The 16927-nt window shown below is 35.0% G+C and overlaps 1 protein-coding gene across 1 annotated transcript; it reads left to right on the top strand.

Annotated features, from left to right (window-relative positions):
- The first annotated feature begins 1878 nt into the window (after positions 1-1878).
- oacyl (O-acyltransferase like) lies at positions 1879-16185 on the top strand. Its single transcript, XM_051676834.1, has 15 exons — positions 1879-2032; positions 4481-4614; positions 4960-5038; positions 5167-5302; positions 5891-6111; positions 6776-6943; positions 7030-7132; positions 10659-10760; positions 10870-11035; positions 11145-11224; positions 11918-12028; positions 12302-12425; positions 13631-13817; positions 14043-14185; positions 15902-16185. The coding sequence occupies exons 1-15, from the start codon at positions 1879-1881 to the stop codon at positions 16004-16006; spliced, it is 2013 nt and encodes a 670-aa protein (XP_051532794.1). The 3' UTR covers positions 16007-16185.
- The last annotated feature ends 742 nt before the right edge of the window (positions 16186-16927 follow it).

Genomic DNA, 16927 nt, shown 5'->3' on the forward strand with positions numbered 1-16927 from the left:
GTCATCGCCTGTCAATCAACTCGAGAGCGAGCATGCGCGTTAGCTATATAAGTCGGGGAAATTTCGTTTTTTTAGTCATCTGAGGTAAAGAAGCACAATTTATGATACCAGTGTTGTTAGATTTTACTGCTGATTTAAAATATGTTTTTGATCGTAATCTTGACCAACCGTTTTAAAGATTTCGGTCTTTTCCCATTCAAGTAGATAGAAGCTGCACTTGTTTGCCGCTTGTTTAAATAGAAAAATAGCTGCCAGGGAGCCTTCCAAAGATGGCTCTGAGTGGACTGACTTGCTAAAAAGACCATGCTAAGACAAATTAGGGGGTGTTTAAAATAATTCTATAAATGCGTAAAAAAAATAAAAAAATGCAGAATCGATTTGTTAATTGAATCGAATTTCATTGTGAATCGAATTTAATCATTCTAAATTTGCAAAAAATCTTTTGAATCAAATTGAAAACATATGAATCATGAACTGAATCTATTTACTTTCAACCCAAAGATTCACACAGCCAATTTTAACGTTTATGGATTGGCCACCATTCACTTCCATTGTAAGTGCCTCACTGTAACTCAGATTTTATATTTTTTTAAAGAAAAGGAGGGACGAGTTGAAATAAATTTTTGTGCTAATCAACATTATGCCACAAATGCTGTTGATTGAGCTTAACTTGCTTTGAACCCGGACAGTTCCTTTAAAAGCAATTCTCAGCTGGCCACTGATCTTGGTTACCATGGATACAAGGGAATTAAGAGTCAAGATTCTCAGAAAAAGGCTTCAGTGTGAAATGTAGCCGTGTGATTGGTGCTTTCCTGGTGACAGAGGTGACACTGACGTGTAACTGGTGGGTGTAATTCTCCAGTAGAGAATGGATGAGGGTAGAGAAACCTTTTTATTTTTATAATTTATTCTCTCTTTTCCTGTAAAAAGAACCATGTTGTGTTATAGAAGAATGTAATCTATTACTGCTGCATCCATATTTAGATTATATTTTCCATGTAAAGCACACCAATGAACTCTTTCCAGGCACTTGATGGAAGCGGTGTGATACATTTTTTACCGCTATGAAAATGTTTTTTTTCTTCTGTTTAACCAGAATTATGTCTCACTGGGAGTGTTAATGCCTAACCCAACCATGACAGAGAAATATTTTACTGCTCAGTTGTTGTTTTTTCATAACATGGGACTTAATTTCTGAGTTATGTGTAATGCAAGAATCTACTGTTTTATAGATGGTTCTATTTAAATGCTTTAGGCGAAATATAAATAGAAACAAACGAGACAAATGTTGACACACCGTAAGAGGATACAGCTATAAAATGAATGCACATAAAATAGCCCAGATCATTTGTTTTTGGAAGGATTTGATAAAAAATGTTTGAGCTCATATTGAAATTTCTGACTTTGGAATCAATTGCCGATTTTGGTATCTTGGCAAATCTGAGCACAGTCTTACACATTATTGTAATCACTTCTGAAATTAGTGGAGACGCATGTGAGATTACTAGAGATGCATGAGACCTGTAAAAGTCTCCATTTGCTCTACTTTGTGATTTTATTTTATTTTTTCCTATTGGTTCTAAGTTTTACACAATTTTATAATTATCTCCAAGAGAACAGAGACCTCATAATCCCTTTCACAAAACAGTTCATTTCAGTCAGATAATTATTGGCCTTCCAGTGATAAAAGGTTAATTATATTTGGTCCAGATGTGATAACCAGCCCTGGATCAGAGCATGGACTCTTAATTTTCATGGTCATTTTGTATGGTGAGAGAGCATGACCAAAACCTGTCATACATCTAGCTCTTTTCCTGATCATGTGCCCATCTTTTATTTAAACCAGTCAAACAGCTAAAATGAAACACTGTGTGCAACATGTTACAGGTAAGGTGGACTGCTGTCACTCTGATGTGCCTGCTCTTTCACCAAGCTGCATTTGCCTGGAACGTGTCACTAAAATGCATGCAGGACACCATGACATTCCTTATGGAATTAGAGAAAGAGACACCGAGCCAATATGCAGTGCTAAGTAAGTTGCACTTGTATTAATTTTTTTATTAATTTTATTAATTATGTTGATGATTGGATATTTTTGTGAGGCCTGTAATGGGTCTGTGCATAAATGTTTTCTGGTTTTGCTTTACTTTTCCTTCCAAATTTAGGTCACTTAATTCTTTTTTTGTTTTTTTCCAGTACAATAAGTATTGATTTACTTGTTATTTTGGCCTTTGTGTGTGTGTGTGTGTGTGTGTGTGTGTGTGTGTGTGTGTTCTTTGTAATGCCATGTAGTCAATCAATAGAATTATGTATTAAACACCTTAGGACTCTTGTTACTTATTTAAATGTACTTTTAATAAATGGTTATCAATTATTATTTTTTAAGTCATTATTGTGCAGTTTATTGTTTTTTTTTGTTATTATTTACTTTATTAATTATTTGTAAAACTTTATTACACGGCTCTCTGGAATACTCGATTTTTCAATTTTGCCATCTGTGATATTTTACCAGTCATCCGGGTATTTCGAATCATCTTACCTACTTCTCGTATCATTCTGCGATATTTACAAATAAGTTAATAAAATAATTGTGACTCAGATCAACATTGTATGTCAATTTATTTATTTATTGGTAAGTAGTCATGTAATTAGGGGGGTAATGAGCAGTCAGATGGATATTTTTTACAGTATAGCCTAAACAAACACCTTACAGAACTCCAATGCAAACCGGAGGTGGAATTTAGCTGTTTCTGGAGACTCCATAGTCTCTTTTTCCCCAACACACTCTCACGGCCAAATCGTCAAGATTCGTACGACTTTTCTAAAGTTGGCTAATTCGTATGATATCGTGGGACTGCACTCGTTTGAATGCTTATGACTTTCACTACAGCCAATGACGTCGCTGGACATCGTTTCCATCTAATACCTGACAATTACTTGCTTCTGTCACACACAACAGCTTCCTATCATGTTTACACACTCTACTGATTGGTTAAGTTTAGAAAAGGGGTTTGGGTAAGGGCATAATATTAATAAGTATGTCTTTAACGCCTCGTGCGCCGAACTCGCGCTTACTTCCGCATTACACGTCCGACTGTACATTATCCCTTACTTAACAATAACATCATGTTTCAAACATCTTAGAACTCTTGTGTTTGTTATTTATAATGACTTTTTTATAAAGGGTTATCAATTATTTGTTCAAAGTTTAATTCATAAAAAATAAGAAAACTTTATACTATGTTTTATTTTCAATTAAATGTCCTTATTATAATTATGATCCTACCTTTTCTAAAGCGGTGCACGTAAACAGTGTTGTCACATGGCACCTGTTACTTTTCTCAGCGCTGTTCAGGACGCACCAATCACAGTCGTTTGCAAGATTTTAAAAATTATATATTTTCTGGAGATTACGCGGGCGGATTTCCATTGGTATTTTACGTTCAATCCTTGAAATTAATAGATTTAAACAAAAATACTTTTTGTGTACAAAATAATTCCTGTCAAAAAGTAAAAAAAAAAAAAAAAGAAAAAAGAAAAGAAAAGGAAGACATTAAAAATTGAACGATTGTGTAAGAGGTGCAGGATTTTTAAGATGCTGGTGAAACTCCCAATAAATATTTTATTTTGCACATTAGAGAAGAGCATCAGGATTAGAAAATAATATTTTGTCAATAAGGCATTTGTGTTTAAAAAAAAATAAAAAATCATTAATTGTAGGCTAAGCATAAAGCCTATTGTGTCCATGAGGCCTACTTTTTCACATAAAAACCTAAGTACATATAAATAAGAAATATGAGAAAAGATTTTCTGGGAGTGAGGGGTGTTGGAAATCAGAAAGTGGGGGAAAATATCAATGTTCCAATGTTCCATTCTCCCCATAATTTGTTCATCTTGTGATGTCATTTTGCACATGTTAATTTCTAATTTATTCTACCCTTTGGTTAGATTTCCTTTTTTTTTTATGCTGGATAATACATTTTACTGAATGTCACTTTATGTCCCTTGGATATTATTTTCTCGAGGTAAATCTTTTTGAAAAAGATAACATTTGATTTTGGCCCATTAACCTTAGGTTTATCGCATCCCATATTACTGCATATTATCCGAGTTTCTTTCGCACATCACATTTTTCCTCCTAACCGTGCAGTGGTCTGTTCTTAAGTTGTTTATTCTGCAGAAATTCTTAAAACAAAAGGCTAATATTTAATATGGAGGGGCAGGAAATTATACTTGTTATTTTAGGTAATAATGCTATTTTGTCTATATTACCAGACTGACTTTCTCGCATTTTCTTTATAACAACATTTTGAATATGATCCTTGCTTTTTGTCCCTATAACCAAACCCTTGCATTTTAGTATTTCATTTTATTCATTATGTATTTATAAAGGCTTATTTTACTTTTTAAATGTAGCATAATATAACTTTCTTCTGTTTAAATGTATTCTGCTGTTTTCCTTGTGCATTTGCTGATGTAGTGTATGATGCATTTGGTAAGATGGGCAGTGATGTTGAAGGGGGTAATGTGAACAGACTGGGATCTGTGAGAGAGTGTCGGTCTGTGGAGGGCCCGGACTTTAGGGGACAGTACTGCCAGGTCTTTCTCAAACAGGTACCCTAGCACAAACCATGCAAATGTTTATATGAGACTTGCTCCATTATTTTGAGTTACTTTTTTACCCAGAAACACATTTAGAGTTTTATGCATTAAAGTAAAAAGAAAACTTTGAGCTTTCTAAATATGTAATAGTTACTCCGAACCATTGCAAAGATATAATCATTCAAATATTAGCTGAGATAATCCATTTCAAATGCTTTCCTTTTTACTTTAGTGCATACCACTCAAAGCGAGTCTGTGACTCAAAATGACGGAGCATGTAAAATATGGTGATTCAATTCATTATGACTAAACATAGTACTGTATCTTGAATCGAGATGTGTTTGTTTGTTGTCACAGGACAGGGTGGAATATTTTGTGGGTGTTTGTGTTCCAGACTCTTGTACAGAATCAGAGGTCCAGAAACTAATGGATTATGGTGAGTCACGTTTTGCGTTTTGCATTTAATGCATACATGTTCTATGCTCATGCATGCACTATGTTAGTGCATTGTTGTGTGTAGTTACATGTGCACATCTGTATTTGAGTTTCTATGTGTGTTTGCAGAAGCATTTGGGCAGGGACGAATCTCTTTGCTTCCTCCTGTGCCTTCAGTCTTAATGTCTGATTCCACATTGGGCATATTTATGACTCAGTGCTATAGTGATTCCCCCCATTTAGACCTGTCTGCTATAAACTGTCTGTGAGTAACACACACATACACACTTAGTATACGCATCAGACCCACACCACATGTACTCACTCAGACAATCCATTTCAAATACTTGATTCTATCCCAACAGTGATTTTCCCAACAGTTTTTATATACTGATTTTCAGAGGAGTAGTTTAAAGTAATGTTTATAGCTTTAAAGTAAAGCTATAAACAGACAGTCTATAATGAATTCTGTCATCATTTACTCACCCTCATGTTGTTTCAAACCCGTATTCTTTCTTCTGTGGAACACAAAAGGAAATGTTAGGCAGAATATTTATAGCATCTTTTTTCCATACAGTAAAAGTGAATTGCGACTGAGGCTGTCATTCTGCTTAACATCTCCTTTTGAGTTTCATATGGGTTTGGAACAACACAAAATTGAGTAATGTGGAGAATGTTCATCTTTAGGTGAACTATCCCTTTAAATTGACACACCTGATCATTCCTAGTGTTTGTTTCATTTTAAAATGCATTTTTGAAACTAATTCTAACAGTCACACATGAGAGCAATAATCTATTCAAAAACTATTCCGGTGATGCTTTCAGGATTAACTTTGTGTTTTTGTCCTTTCAGGTTTGTGTGTAGTGTGTTGTTGGCACTTCCTCTTGTAGCTTCGATCTATGTGGCCTTAATCAAAAGAAAGAGACTGCGAGAGGTAAGGCCTGGGGCTGGCCTTACTCAAACCTCAAACACCATCCAGTACGGAGCTGTCTTGGCTAATGGCTCAGCCACCCAGGATGCCACACAGACAAGTGATCAAAATGCAGAAAATTACCAACAGAACTTCACAAAGAGCAAGTTCACACAGACACACACTTTTCTTTCTTCGTATCTTAAAATTGAAGTGTATGTAATTTCTGCGGCACTACAGCCACCAAATGGAATTGCAAATTTTTTTTATTTCAGTAAAAAAAAAAAAAGATGCTGTTGTACAATGATCAGCAAAAATGAAAGGCAGCAGAGTATTTCTATGATACTATGATAAATACTTTGCAATTTAAATAATATATAATTTTTTTCACTTTGCGACAATGCGAATATCATAGTGACCGTATGTTTTCGTATTGAGAAATGGGGGCTAAAATGAGCGTAACTGTCATGAAAATAATATAACGATAACAAAATCTTAATGGCAGTTTTCTATATGCAGAATACTATTTTGTTACTAATTTGGAGTAAAATAGGACCAGGACATTTTCTTGACAGATTTCGTTAGAATTACCCAAACTCACACCATTGGTTGAGACAATGTTGCTGTGTGTGTTATGATAGCACCACAGAGCCACAGCGTTTACCATTTTGGGGGAAATCGACATTCAAATGGTTTACTTAAAGTTGTCTCTGCAAATTAAATCGGGATAGGAGAAATACTGAAACATCTAAAAATGACACACATCATCTTTAAACAAAATGAATGTGACTGTTTTTATTTTACCCTTGATTTTTATTGGTTTCCAGGTGTGTTGTCATGCCTGCATGGATTCTCCATTCAGAACAGTAGTGAAGGTTTGCTGTGCACAGGAAGTTCTGGAAGCAGTTATTCGTCTCTAAATGGTATCCGTATCCTCAGTTTACTCTGGATCATCTCAGGACACACGGTACAGCTCAGTGTCTGGAGCAAGCTGGGTGAGAACAAGGAATTTTAAACAGAGAATCAAAAAGATATTGATCTCTAACAAAACAAAATTAGATTTTGTTTTGTTTCTTCATAGACAATGATAAGAGATGGAAGGAAATGGTAGAGAGCAACCCTCTGTATGTGTTTGCCTTCAGTGGACCAGTCTATCTAGCGGTTGACTCTTTTCTTCTGTTGGGGTAAGACCACCTGATCATCAGCTTTCACACTAGCCATAAACAGTGTTGGGTAGTAAATGACTAAAAGTAGCAACCCAACCTAACAAATTTTTTGGTAACCCCCCCCCCCAATAATCAAAGCAAGAAAGTACAACCCCCCATGGTTGTACTTGGTATAAATATTATGATCAATGGAATCATGTAAATGCTTCACACTGCAACACCCCCAATGTTCAAGCCAAATCTACACCATTGTGCCAAACATCCTGTAAAATAAGGAATCGTCCTGTAATTAAGGGAAAAAATTGCATTCCGTATGAAATCCATACATGATGCCGTTTGTCCCGTATTTTAGCATCAGACACCCAAACTGCTGAGAGTGTTTCACAAATCGAGAGAAATGGACCTGAAACACACACCTTTCATGTGAGTTGTGTGAGATATCGGCTGTTGCTTTACACAGACGCTACACTTGACAGAAAAGGCTGGGGGAAAGATCAGTGACAATCAGTGGACGTCTTCTGTTGTGTTTTCTGTCAGAAATCATTTTGTCAAAATCATATAGCATTCGAGTGCATGGTAATTGTTCCCACCATTGGGATTTTAAAACACCAGTAAATGCACCTATTCATGACATGTCATTACATTTTATTACATATGTCAGAGCTCGTTCTGGAAGAGAGAGAGAGAGGTAAGATAAAACTGCATTACTGCATTAATTAAAAATAAAAGTGCAGTTGTACAGATTTAGTTAAAACACTTAACATGATTTTCTTACATTTCCCTTATGATAAACACTATTTACTGCCAAAACAATGACACTAATCCAAGGAGAAATACACTATTTTCATGTTAAGCCTTTTCTCTCCCTTTCTCTCTTCTTCCTGGTCGTTGTATTAAAGCATTTTTCATTTTAAGTTTAGTAGGGGACGTTCACACTGAATGCATTATTGCATCCCTCCATGCTGTTTTTCAATGTTAAACAGCGTCTCGCTCAGGAACGCCTGGAATATGGGTAATTCCTACAATTCTCGAGTCCCCATTACAAGTGTGTGGTGTATTTATATTGTTTAATTTCACCCGATAACAATTTTGATAGGCTTGTTAAAAAGAATAAAGACTTTTTATAATGTTACAAACTTTTGTGGGCTTAAAAGTTGCTCACAGGGGTTCTAAATACAATTATTATTTAATTATCTAATTTCTATACATATTTTACAATAATATTTAATCAAACTACACAATGATCACTGTAAGACATTATAGATTTTACAGTTTCATTTTTTGTTTTTGTTAAAGCATGATTTCCTGTAAAGCTGCTTTGAAATGATGTTTGTTGTGAAAAGCGCTATACAAATAAAAATGACTTGACTTGACGTCATTTTAGTAAAAGCATGTTTTATTTTTCAAAAGTTTCAAAGCCGGAATGTCACCGAATTGTAGGAATGACCCATTTACGATATGTACAGAGTTGCAGTTCCGCAGCTCTCTATACGTAGATTATGCAGTCTACAGTAACATTAAAGTACCGTCTATAGTAACAGACAACACCCCAATCCTGGGTTGGTCCGTGCAAAATAGTTCAATTGATCAGACATCTCCATTGTTTTTGTGCCACATATTACCGAATCATAGCTAATATTAATGTGACACAAAAACCATGAATCGGGTGATCTGATTGCAGAATTAAAATATCATCTGAAAGTTGTATATTTAAAAATGTATTCTTCCTTAAAGGAATAGTTCACCCAAAAATGAAAATTCTCTCATCTTTTACTCACCCTCATGCCATCCCAGATGTGTATTACTTTTTTCTTCTCTTGAACACAAATTAGATTTTTAGAAGAATGTTTCAGCTCTATAGGCCCATACATACAAGTGAATGGTGGCCAGAACTTTGAAGGTCCATAAAGCATATAAAGGCAGCATAAAAGTAATCCGTAAGACTCCAGTGGCTAAATCCATATATTCAGAAGCAATATAATAGGTGTGGGTGAGAAATAGATTGATATTTAAGTCATTTTTTGCTATAAATTCTCCTCCCTGCCCTGTAGGTGGTGATATGTATGAAAAAGTTAATTCGCCAGAACCAAATTAAGAAGAATATGATAGTGGATATTTATAATAAAAAAGGATTTAAATATTGATCTGTTTCTTATATCCATCATATTGCTTCTGAAGATACACTGTAAAAAATGAGTGTAATTTAAATGGTAAAAGAATGTGAAGATGCTTTATAAAATAACCTTTAATTGGCTAATGGGCAATTACCTTAATATATACGGTAAACAATAATAATATATTTAACAAGACATTACATGTCATTTTACAGTAAAATATTAAAAAAAATATATGTTTTATAAATGTAAAAGTATGATTTTACCATTTAATTAAAGGTACAAATGTATATTATGTTTAACAAGAGAATACATGTACTTTTTACAGTAAACTATTGTTAAAACGACTGTGAAAAATAATTATCGAATGTTCCCAGATGTCCCTGCGTGACCCATTACGTTTCATTACATTTTATGAGAATAGTTATGTTTATTCTTATTTTTAATATCAGTAATGTACATTGGGGCATTATGTGTTATATTTTATGTTGTTTAGTTCATGTTATTGCATTATATTAGTGTAACATGTGTTACCCTGATGGAGTTTTGTGTTTGTGTGGGTGACACTGTGTACTGTCTCTACATGTTTATTGGTCATTGCTCCTGGAAGGGCCTGTCTTGATAAATTTCATGTCAATATGTGCCCTTTTGTAGTCACTATGGTGATTAACAATACATTTTATAGTGAAAAGCAGATTTATACAGTTCTAGAAGGATAGCTTGTCAGGTATATATCATTTTAAAAAAATGACAGAAGTCACAATTTTATTTCTTTACCGTAAATTTAACAGTTTTCTTTTACGTGTACCGTAAAGCAGTTAACATTTGTACTGTATTTTTTTACAGTAAATATATCGGGCAACTCCAGCTGCCGGATTTTCACCGTAAATTTAACAGGATTTTTTTAGTGTATGTATTTAACCACTGGAGTTAAAAGTAGCTTGTATGTAGTTCAGCTATTAAATAACAATCATTTACAGGAATTTAATTAAGCCAGGTAAAAAAAAAAAAAAAAAAAGAAACATGATGAGGATTTAATAAACCACATGATATAATGCTACAATCTCAAATTTAGCATGAATAATTAGCTGTGCTTGCTAAGATTTGAACGCACCCCCAACCCTAATTATTTAACTTCAAAATGTAACTTGTCCCACATTGTTTGTGCAACGGAATTATACTCAAATTGTGTGAATTGTTAGTAAGAACTGTTTTATTATATTTTTTTAAGTGATCAAATTTACGATTTTTACCTGCCGGATGATAAGGCAACCTGAGCCATATCTAGAGACTTGCGGGTGACCTCTATAGACTTCAGCCAGCAAACAACCACCCAGAACACTCTAGCAACCATTCACATTTTCTTCAAAAAACATACAAATCTAGTTGCCTTGTTGATATTGGTGATATCTTGTGTTTGTTTGAATCAGTGGTCTTCTGAGTGCTAAGTCCCTGTTAAGCTCCATCCGGAGGTCAGACAACACTCTTAGCACTGGTCTGGTGGCCCATTTTCTCCTCAAGAGGTTCAAAAGGTCTGTTTTATCTCTATTGTTTCCATGTTAATTCTACATCGAAATGTTCTGGATGGATTTTCTGTTGAACCGCTGCTTGAATACAAACATATTCTTTCCATGCATCTAGGATTCAACCTCTCCACCTCTTCATCGTGTGTCTGACCATTGGACTCTTCTCCGTTGCTCAGAGTGGGGTCTTCTGGTTTATAGCTGAGGATGAGATCTTCAACTGTAAGAAATACTGGTGGTCAAACCTGCTCCTCATCAACAACCTTTTCACCATTACAGACATTGTGCGTCTTATGAAATTTCTGCACTATACTTTACCTGCATTGCATAATATTTAGATAATATTTTGAGCATGACATTTGTACAAACACAAAATATCTTCTTTTTTTAAAGTGTGCACCCTGGACGTGGTATCTCTCCATTGATTTCCAGTTCTATGCAACAACACCTCTTTTGATATTCATGTATAGACTGTAAGTTCAGCCTTTTTGCATGTCTCATAAATATATTAACACTTCAAATAAAATGCATTTACCTGTATAGTTGGATATAAATATAAGTAGGTTTTCATTAAGCAGATGCTTGTCTCTATAGTGACTTACAGAATATGTCGCCTGGGAGTGTCTTGCTCAAGGACACAATGGTGATGCTCAGCAGTCATATGGTGACTCATCAGCTGGGCTGTTCTGACACCGCTGCTGGGTTGTCGCATCAGGGTGGGGAAGGGGTGTATAGTTTCAACTGTCAGTGAAAATGACCCAGCCACTAACCCATGAACTTTCAATTAACACTTTTTTTATTATTTTTTTTATAGCAGTTATTAATTTTGTTTAATGCTAATTGATACATATGTGCGTTTTTAAAAATAAACGTTGTATACATGAACATTAGTAAATGCAATATGAACTAACGTGAACTAACAATTGTATTTTCATAAACGGACATAAACTGAGATTAATAAATGCTGTAATAAAGTGTTCATTCATTGTTAGCTGGTGACAGTAATGCATTTATTAATGTTAACAAATACAACTTTACGTTAGAGTGTTACCATAATCTTTTTTTTCCTTCTTTCTGTTGATTTTGGGGTGAAATATGACTGACATGTTCTTGACAGGGTTTGTTGATAGCCAGTTGTCAAACTATCTCTCTTTGCTTACTTCCAGGAACAAAAGGGTGCTTGTCGTTGTGTCAACAGTTCTCCTCATGGTCTCTAGTGTAACTGGAGCCCTAATCACCGGTTTCCTGCATCTCCCTGTGCACCAGCCGACCACACTGTAAGAGATAATTTCTTAATTACAGCTTTAAACATAGAAAAACACTCCCAGTGAGACATAAATCACACAGGTACAGCACACATTTATAAAACACTGTGATTAAGGCCTCTAACAGCTGCCAAATGAAATACTGAGACATTGAAACTGCTTCAGAGCCCATAAGCAAGAGTTTGGACCCCAATTAAATTTTTTTGTGCACCTAATTTTTTCCCCATTGCTTTTAAATGGGAGTCATTTTTAATCTGTATTGATTTGAATTTATTTTGTTTTCAGAGCATATGAGAGCTACTTCCAGTATTACTACAACAAACCCTATACAAGATATGGGCCATATCTACTGGGTATTCTTGCTGGAATTTACATGACAACCAAGAAAGAAACACTTATAAAAAAACAGGTGATGTCTTTAAAATCAACATGAAATCAAAATTGACCCTGTTTTCTTAATTAATGCATGTCCGTGGTCTTATTGTGCACGATTCATCATATTTTCCAAAGAAAAAAAGCTATATATATATATATATATTTTTTTGTCTTAGTAATCTCTTTCATTAAAATGTAAACTTCCTTCTCTGAAATGACATTACTTTTCAGTTGATGTCAGCAAGCCCACTTTTCATGATCCAATCAATTCCTAATGGATAAAATCAAGTCCCACCCTAAATTTTTTTTTATTGTTGAATATCCTGTTTCAATATGTCACATTACATAAGTAAAATGGGTTGTGAGTGCTGTTTCATGTTGACTTAAAATATTGATGGTATTTATTAAACAAACTATCGAAGCCCATGTCCGCCACATAAAAAAAAGTGTTTTGGTAAATCAAAATTATTTTTTATTTTTTTTATTTTTCCCCTTTTCTCCCTAATTTGGAATGCCCAATTCCCAATGTGCTTTTAAGTCCTCGTTGTCACGTAGTGACTTGCCTCAATCCGGGTGGTGGAGGATGAATCCCAGTTGCCTCTGCATCTGAGACTGTCAACCCGCGCATCTTATCACATGGCTTGTTGAATGGCTGCGGCATCCATGCTCAACTCACCATGCGCCCCACCGAGAATGAACCACATTATAGCAACCATGAGGAGTTTACCCCATGTGACTCTACCCTCCCTAGCAACTGGGCCAATTTGGTTGCTTAGGAGACCTGGCTGGAGTCACTCAACACGCCCTGGAATATGAACTAGTGAGCTCCAGGGGTGTTAGCCAGCGTCTTTTACCACTGAGCTACCCAGGCCCCCTGGTAAATCAAAATTATAAGAAAAAAAGTCATAATTATGAGATAAAGTCATATCTATGATTTACTAAGTCATAATTATAAGATTACTTTTTATCTCATAATTATGACTTATCTCAAAATGTGGACTTTTTAATCTCGTAATTATGATTTGTATCATAAATATGACTTGGCTTTATAGAATTTTGACTTACTATATCATAATTATGACTTTTTATCTCAAAATTATGACTGTATATCATTTTATATATATATATATCTATATACACGCACACTACATTGCGGAAATGGGCTTCCATAATTATCAGATTTTATGGGCAACAATTTTCGTTCACATAACAGATTGGTCATTTGTTGCTGTGTGACAGTGGCAGGCAGTCATAGGTTGGCTCTGCTCGCTGTCAGTCATGGCCCTGGTAGTGGGATTGGCCTACGTATTAAGAGAAGTCCCGCCCCATCTGTCCCTTCCCCATGCTGTTTATCAGGGGATGCATCGCTCACTGTGGGCCCTGGCTCTGGTGTGGATCATCCTGGCCTGTGAGGAGGGATACGGAGGTAAGACAGTGGAGTTTACTGACAGTGTTACTGACAGCTCCTTTTTTAACCATTTAAAAACAATGATGGGATAGAAGAAAAGATAGGAAGAAGGTTGCACAGGTGAAGGAGAAAAAAAACACAACGGAAAAGTTGAATTTAACAATAAGAAATAATTGTATTAATCACCCATCAACCATAAAAATGTATAAAGTTCAAATGAAAAGTATTTATTTGTCTCTGCAGGGATTGTGGATAAAATTCTGTCACTAAGCCTGTGGGCTCCACTGTCTAGCATCAGCTTTGCCTGTTACCTGATTCACCCCATCATTATTATACTGTACAATGGAAAACAGGAGACAACCATGCATTACACAGACCTTAACTTTGTAAGTATTCCCTTCAAATTAACCAAAATAATAGTGTGTGGGATTGTTTAAGCTATTATTTAAAATGACAAACTTCTCTTTACATTTTTAAAAAACTACTTATGTTTGATTATAGAACCATTAAATCAAAGATGGTTTAGAATTAGGCCCTAATTGTTAGAAATGTTTTAGGGTAGGGGCCTGGGTAGCTCAGTGAGTATTGACGCTGACTATCACCCCTGGAGTCGCGAGTTTGAATCCAGGGTGTGCCGAGTGACTCCAGCCAGGTCTCTTTTGCAACCAAATTGGCCCGGTTGCTAGGGAGGGTAGAGTCACATGGGGTAACCTCCTCGTGGTCGCAATCAGTAGTTCTTGCTCTCAGTGGGACGGGTGGTAAGTTGTGCGTGGATCACGGAGAGTAGCATGAGCCTCCACATGCTGTGAGTCTCCGCTGTGTCATGCACAACGAGCCACGTGATAAGATGCGTGGATTGACTGTCTCAGAAGTGGAGGCAACTGAGACTTGTCCTCCACCACCCGGATTGAGGTGAGTAACCACGCCACCATGAGGACCTACTAAGTAGTGGGAATTGGGCATTCCAAACTGGGGAGAAAAAGGGATAATAAAAAAAATTTAAAAAATGTTTTAGGGTCATTGACAAACAAGGTTGTCAAATGTGATAAAAATTAGAAATCACTTAATCTTGTTTGAAACACGTGTCAAGTTTGTAGAAATGTAATCTTTGTGTCCAATTTGTGTTAATTTTTGAAAAATATTTGACATTTATTTAATGACTTTAAAAATGTAATGTGTTGTAATCATCAAGTGAAAGATACAGTATTAAAGGACTATCTTTTCACATTGAATACTAAAAAGATTAAAAAATAAAATTCAAGGTATCATAATGTCAATATTTTTTTTCATGAGGGTCTAAAGACGACCTCTCTGTTTTATGGTTTTCATCAACATAAACAACAAAATGACACTATATGTTGGTTACACCACATGACTTAGATTTTGTTGACAAAATATTTGAAAAACGTAATCATTTTTTAAAACACAATTGTTTAACTGCTTATTTTTAAATAAATATAATAAAAGATTAGTCTACACTACTCATGCCAGCATTGTTTTTTTTAAGCTTCTAATGAGACTTTGATATATATATATATATATATATATATCATATATATATGTATGTATATGTGTATATAGCCATCTCTTTACTGTTTATGAACGGCTTCACCACATTAAATTTTTTACTTTAAGCCCCAGAATTTTTTTTTAAAAATCAAGTTGAACTAAAAAAAAATATTAAAACAGGTTCATCATAAAAGAGGTGTATTCAAGTAATTGTTTTGTGTGAATTGTATTTTTTATGCATTTTTTAAATAATTAAATAGATCTGAGAAAAAAAAAAAAAAGTCACATTATAGAGCTGTTCAGCTTGAAGTCCAAAAACCCGGATGAGAATTTGCCATGGGTTCCCTCTGGATTTTCCTATGAGTTTTTATAATGGGGTTTTTGAACTTATGAGTAAAATAAGGCCTGTGGTACACATTACTTGACGAAACATGTTTGTTTTACAACATAAATTACACACTGAATAGCTCTATTGACCCTTTAACAAATGTAGCATAAGTAGTTCATCTTACTATTTTTTTTTTCTCCCCCCCTTCAGCTCTGGCTACCTTTATTAATTAAAGTTTGCTCTTCTCTTTCCCCTCTGTCCTCAGTTCTACCTGTTTTTAGGTCACCTGCTGTTGACTGTTGTTGCAGGTTATGTGTTAACTGTGCTAATCGAAAAGCCGTATCTCTTCCTGATGAGGACGACACAGTAAGTCCTCGAGCACTGGTGGTGTAGTGGGCTAAAGCACATAACTGGTAGAAGGTTGCTGGTTCGATCCCCACAACCACCATCATTGTGTCCCTGAGCAAGGCACTTAACTCTATGTTGCTCCAGGGGGACTGTCCCTGTAATAAGTGCACTGTAAGTCACTTTGGATAAAAGCATCTGCCAAATGCATAAATGTAAAATGCTTCCTTCAAACCCGACTCACTGGAAGGTGAAGGTTTTCAAAAGAGCAGAATTAAATATATTTATTCATTTGTTCGTCTGCACATTTTCTCATTTAATTCTACATGAAAAATACAGCTATAACAGTGTATGAGCAGTGTAATATAGAACTGTGTGTACAAAATGAAAAGATGAGTTGCAAGTTTTATACATCAATTATAACGTACATTGTCATATAGTCACACTATAACAGTAAGAGTAATAATGACCCTTACAAAAAGTACTGTGACAGTAACATGGGACAGTGATAGAATCAGATGGCAGGCTAATATTATGGTACATTGATATATAGTGTGGTACTAAATGATATTCAATGTAATGAACCATATTCAATGTAAATACCAAGGTATTTACATGGCATTTTAAGTTATCGAGTACCAATAACTTGCAAAACAATATACAGTAAATACCATAGTGCTCATAGAATGTCCATTGTCCAAAAATTCTATTTAATACCATGGTAATGTCTTGTACTTTTTGTTTGCTTGTTTTCCAATCATCCAATTTGGTCCTTTTTTATTTTTATTTTTATTATGATCGTGTATCAAAATCAAATGTAACAAATGCATTAAAAACAATGAATGTAATACAGTGTTTATACATTAAGGGGGAGCATAAAACAATTCTATATGAACATATTGAAGAAGTTGCATGCTCTAACAGTTTTAATTGCCTTCTGATTTAA

The sequence above is a fragment of the Myxocyprinus asiaticus genome, chromosome 38, assembly GCF_019703515.2.
Source record: "Myxocyprinus asiaticus isolate MX2 ecotype Aquarium Trade chromosome 38, UBuf_Myxa_2, whole genome shotgun sequence".
Classification (NCBI taxonomy): domain Eukaryota; kingdom Metazoa; phylum Chordata; class Actinopteri; order Cypriniformes; family Catostomidae; genus Myxocyprinus; species Myxocyprinus asiaticus.

Excerpts from the sequence above, each read along its gene's own strand:
- oacyl (XM_051676834.1), top strand. The coding sequence starts at position 1,879 with ATGTTACAGGTAAGGTGGACTGCTGTCACTCTGATGTGCCTGCTCTTT. Across the intron at positions 6,944-7,029 it reads CAGTGTCTGGAGCAAGCTGG|ACAATGATAAGAGATGGAAG; the intron begins GTGAGAACAAGG and ends GTTTCTTCATAG. Across the intron at positions 10,761-10,869 it reads CTCCTCAAGAGGTTCAAAAG|GATTCAACCTCTCCACCTCT; the intron begins GTCTGTTTTATC and ends CCATGCATCTAG.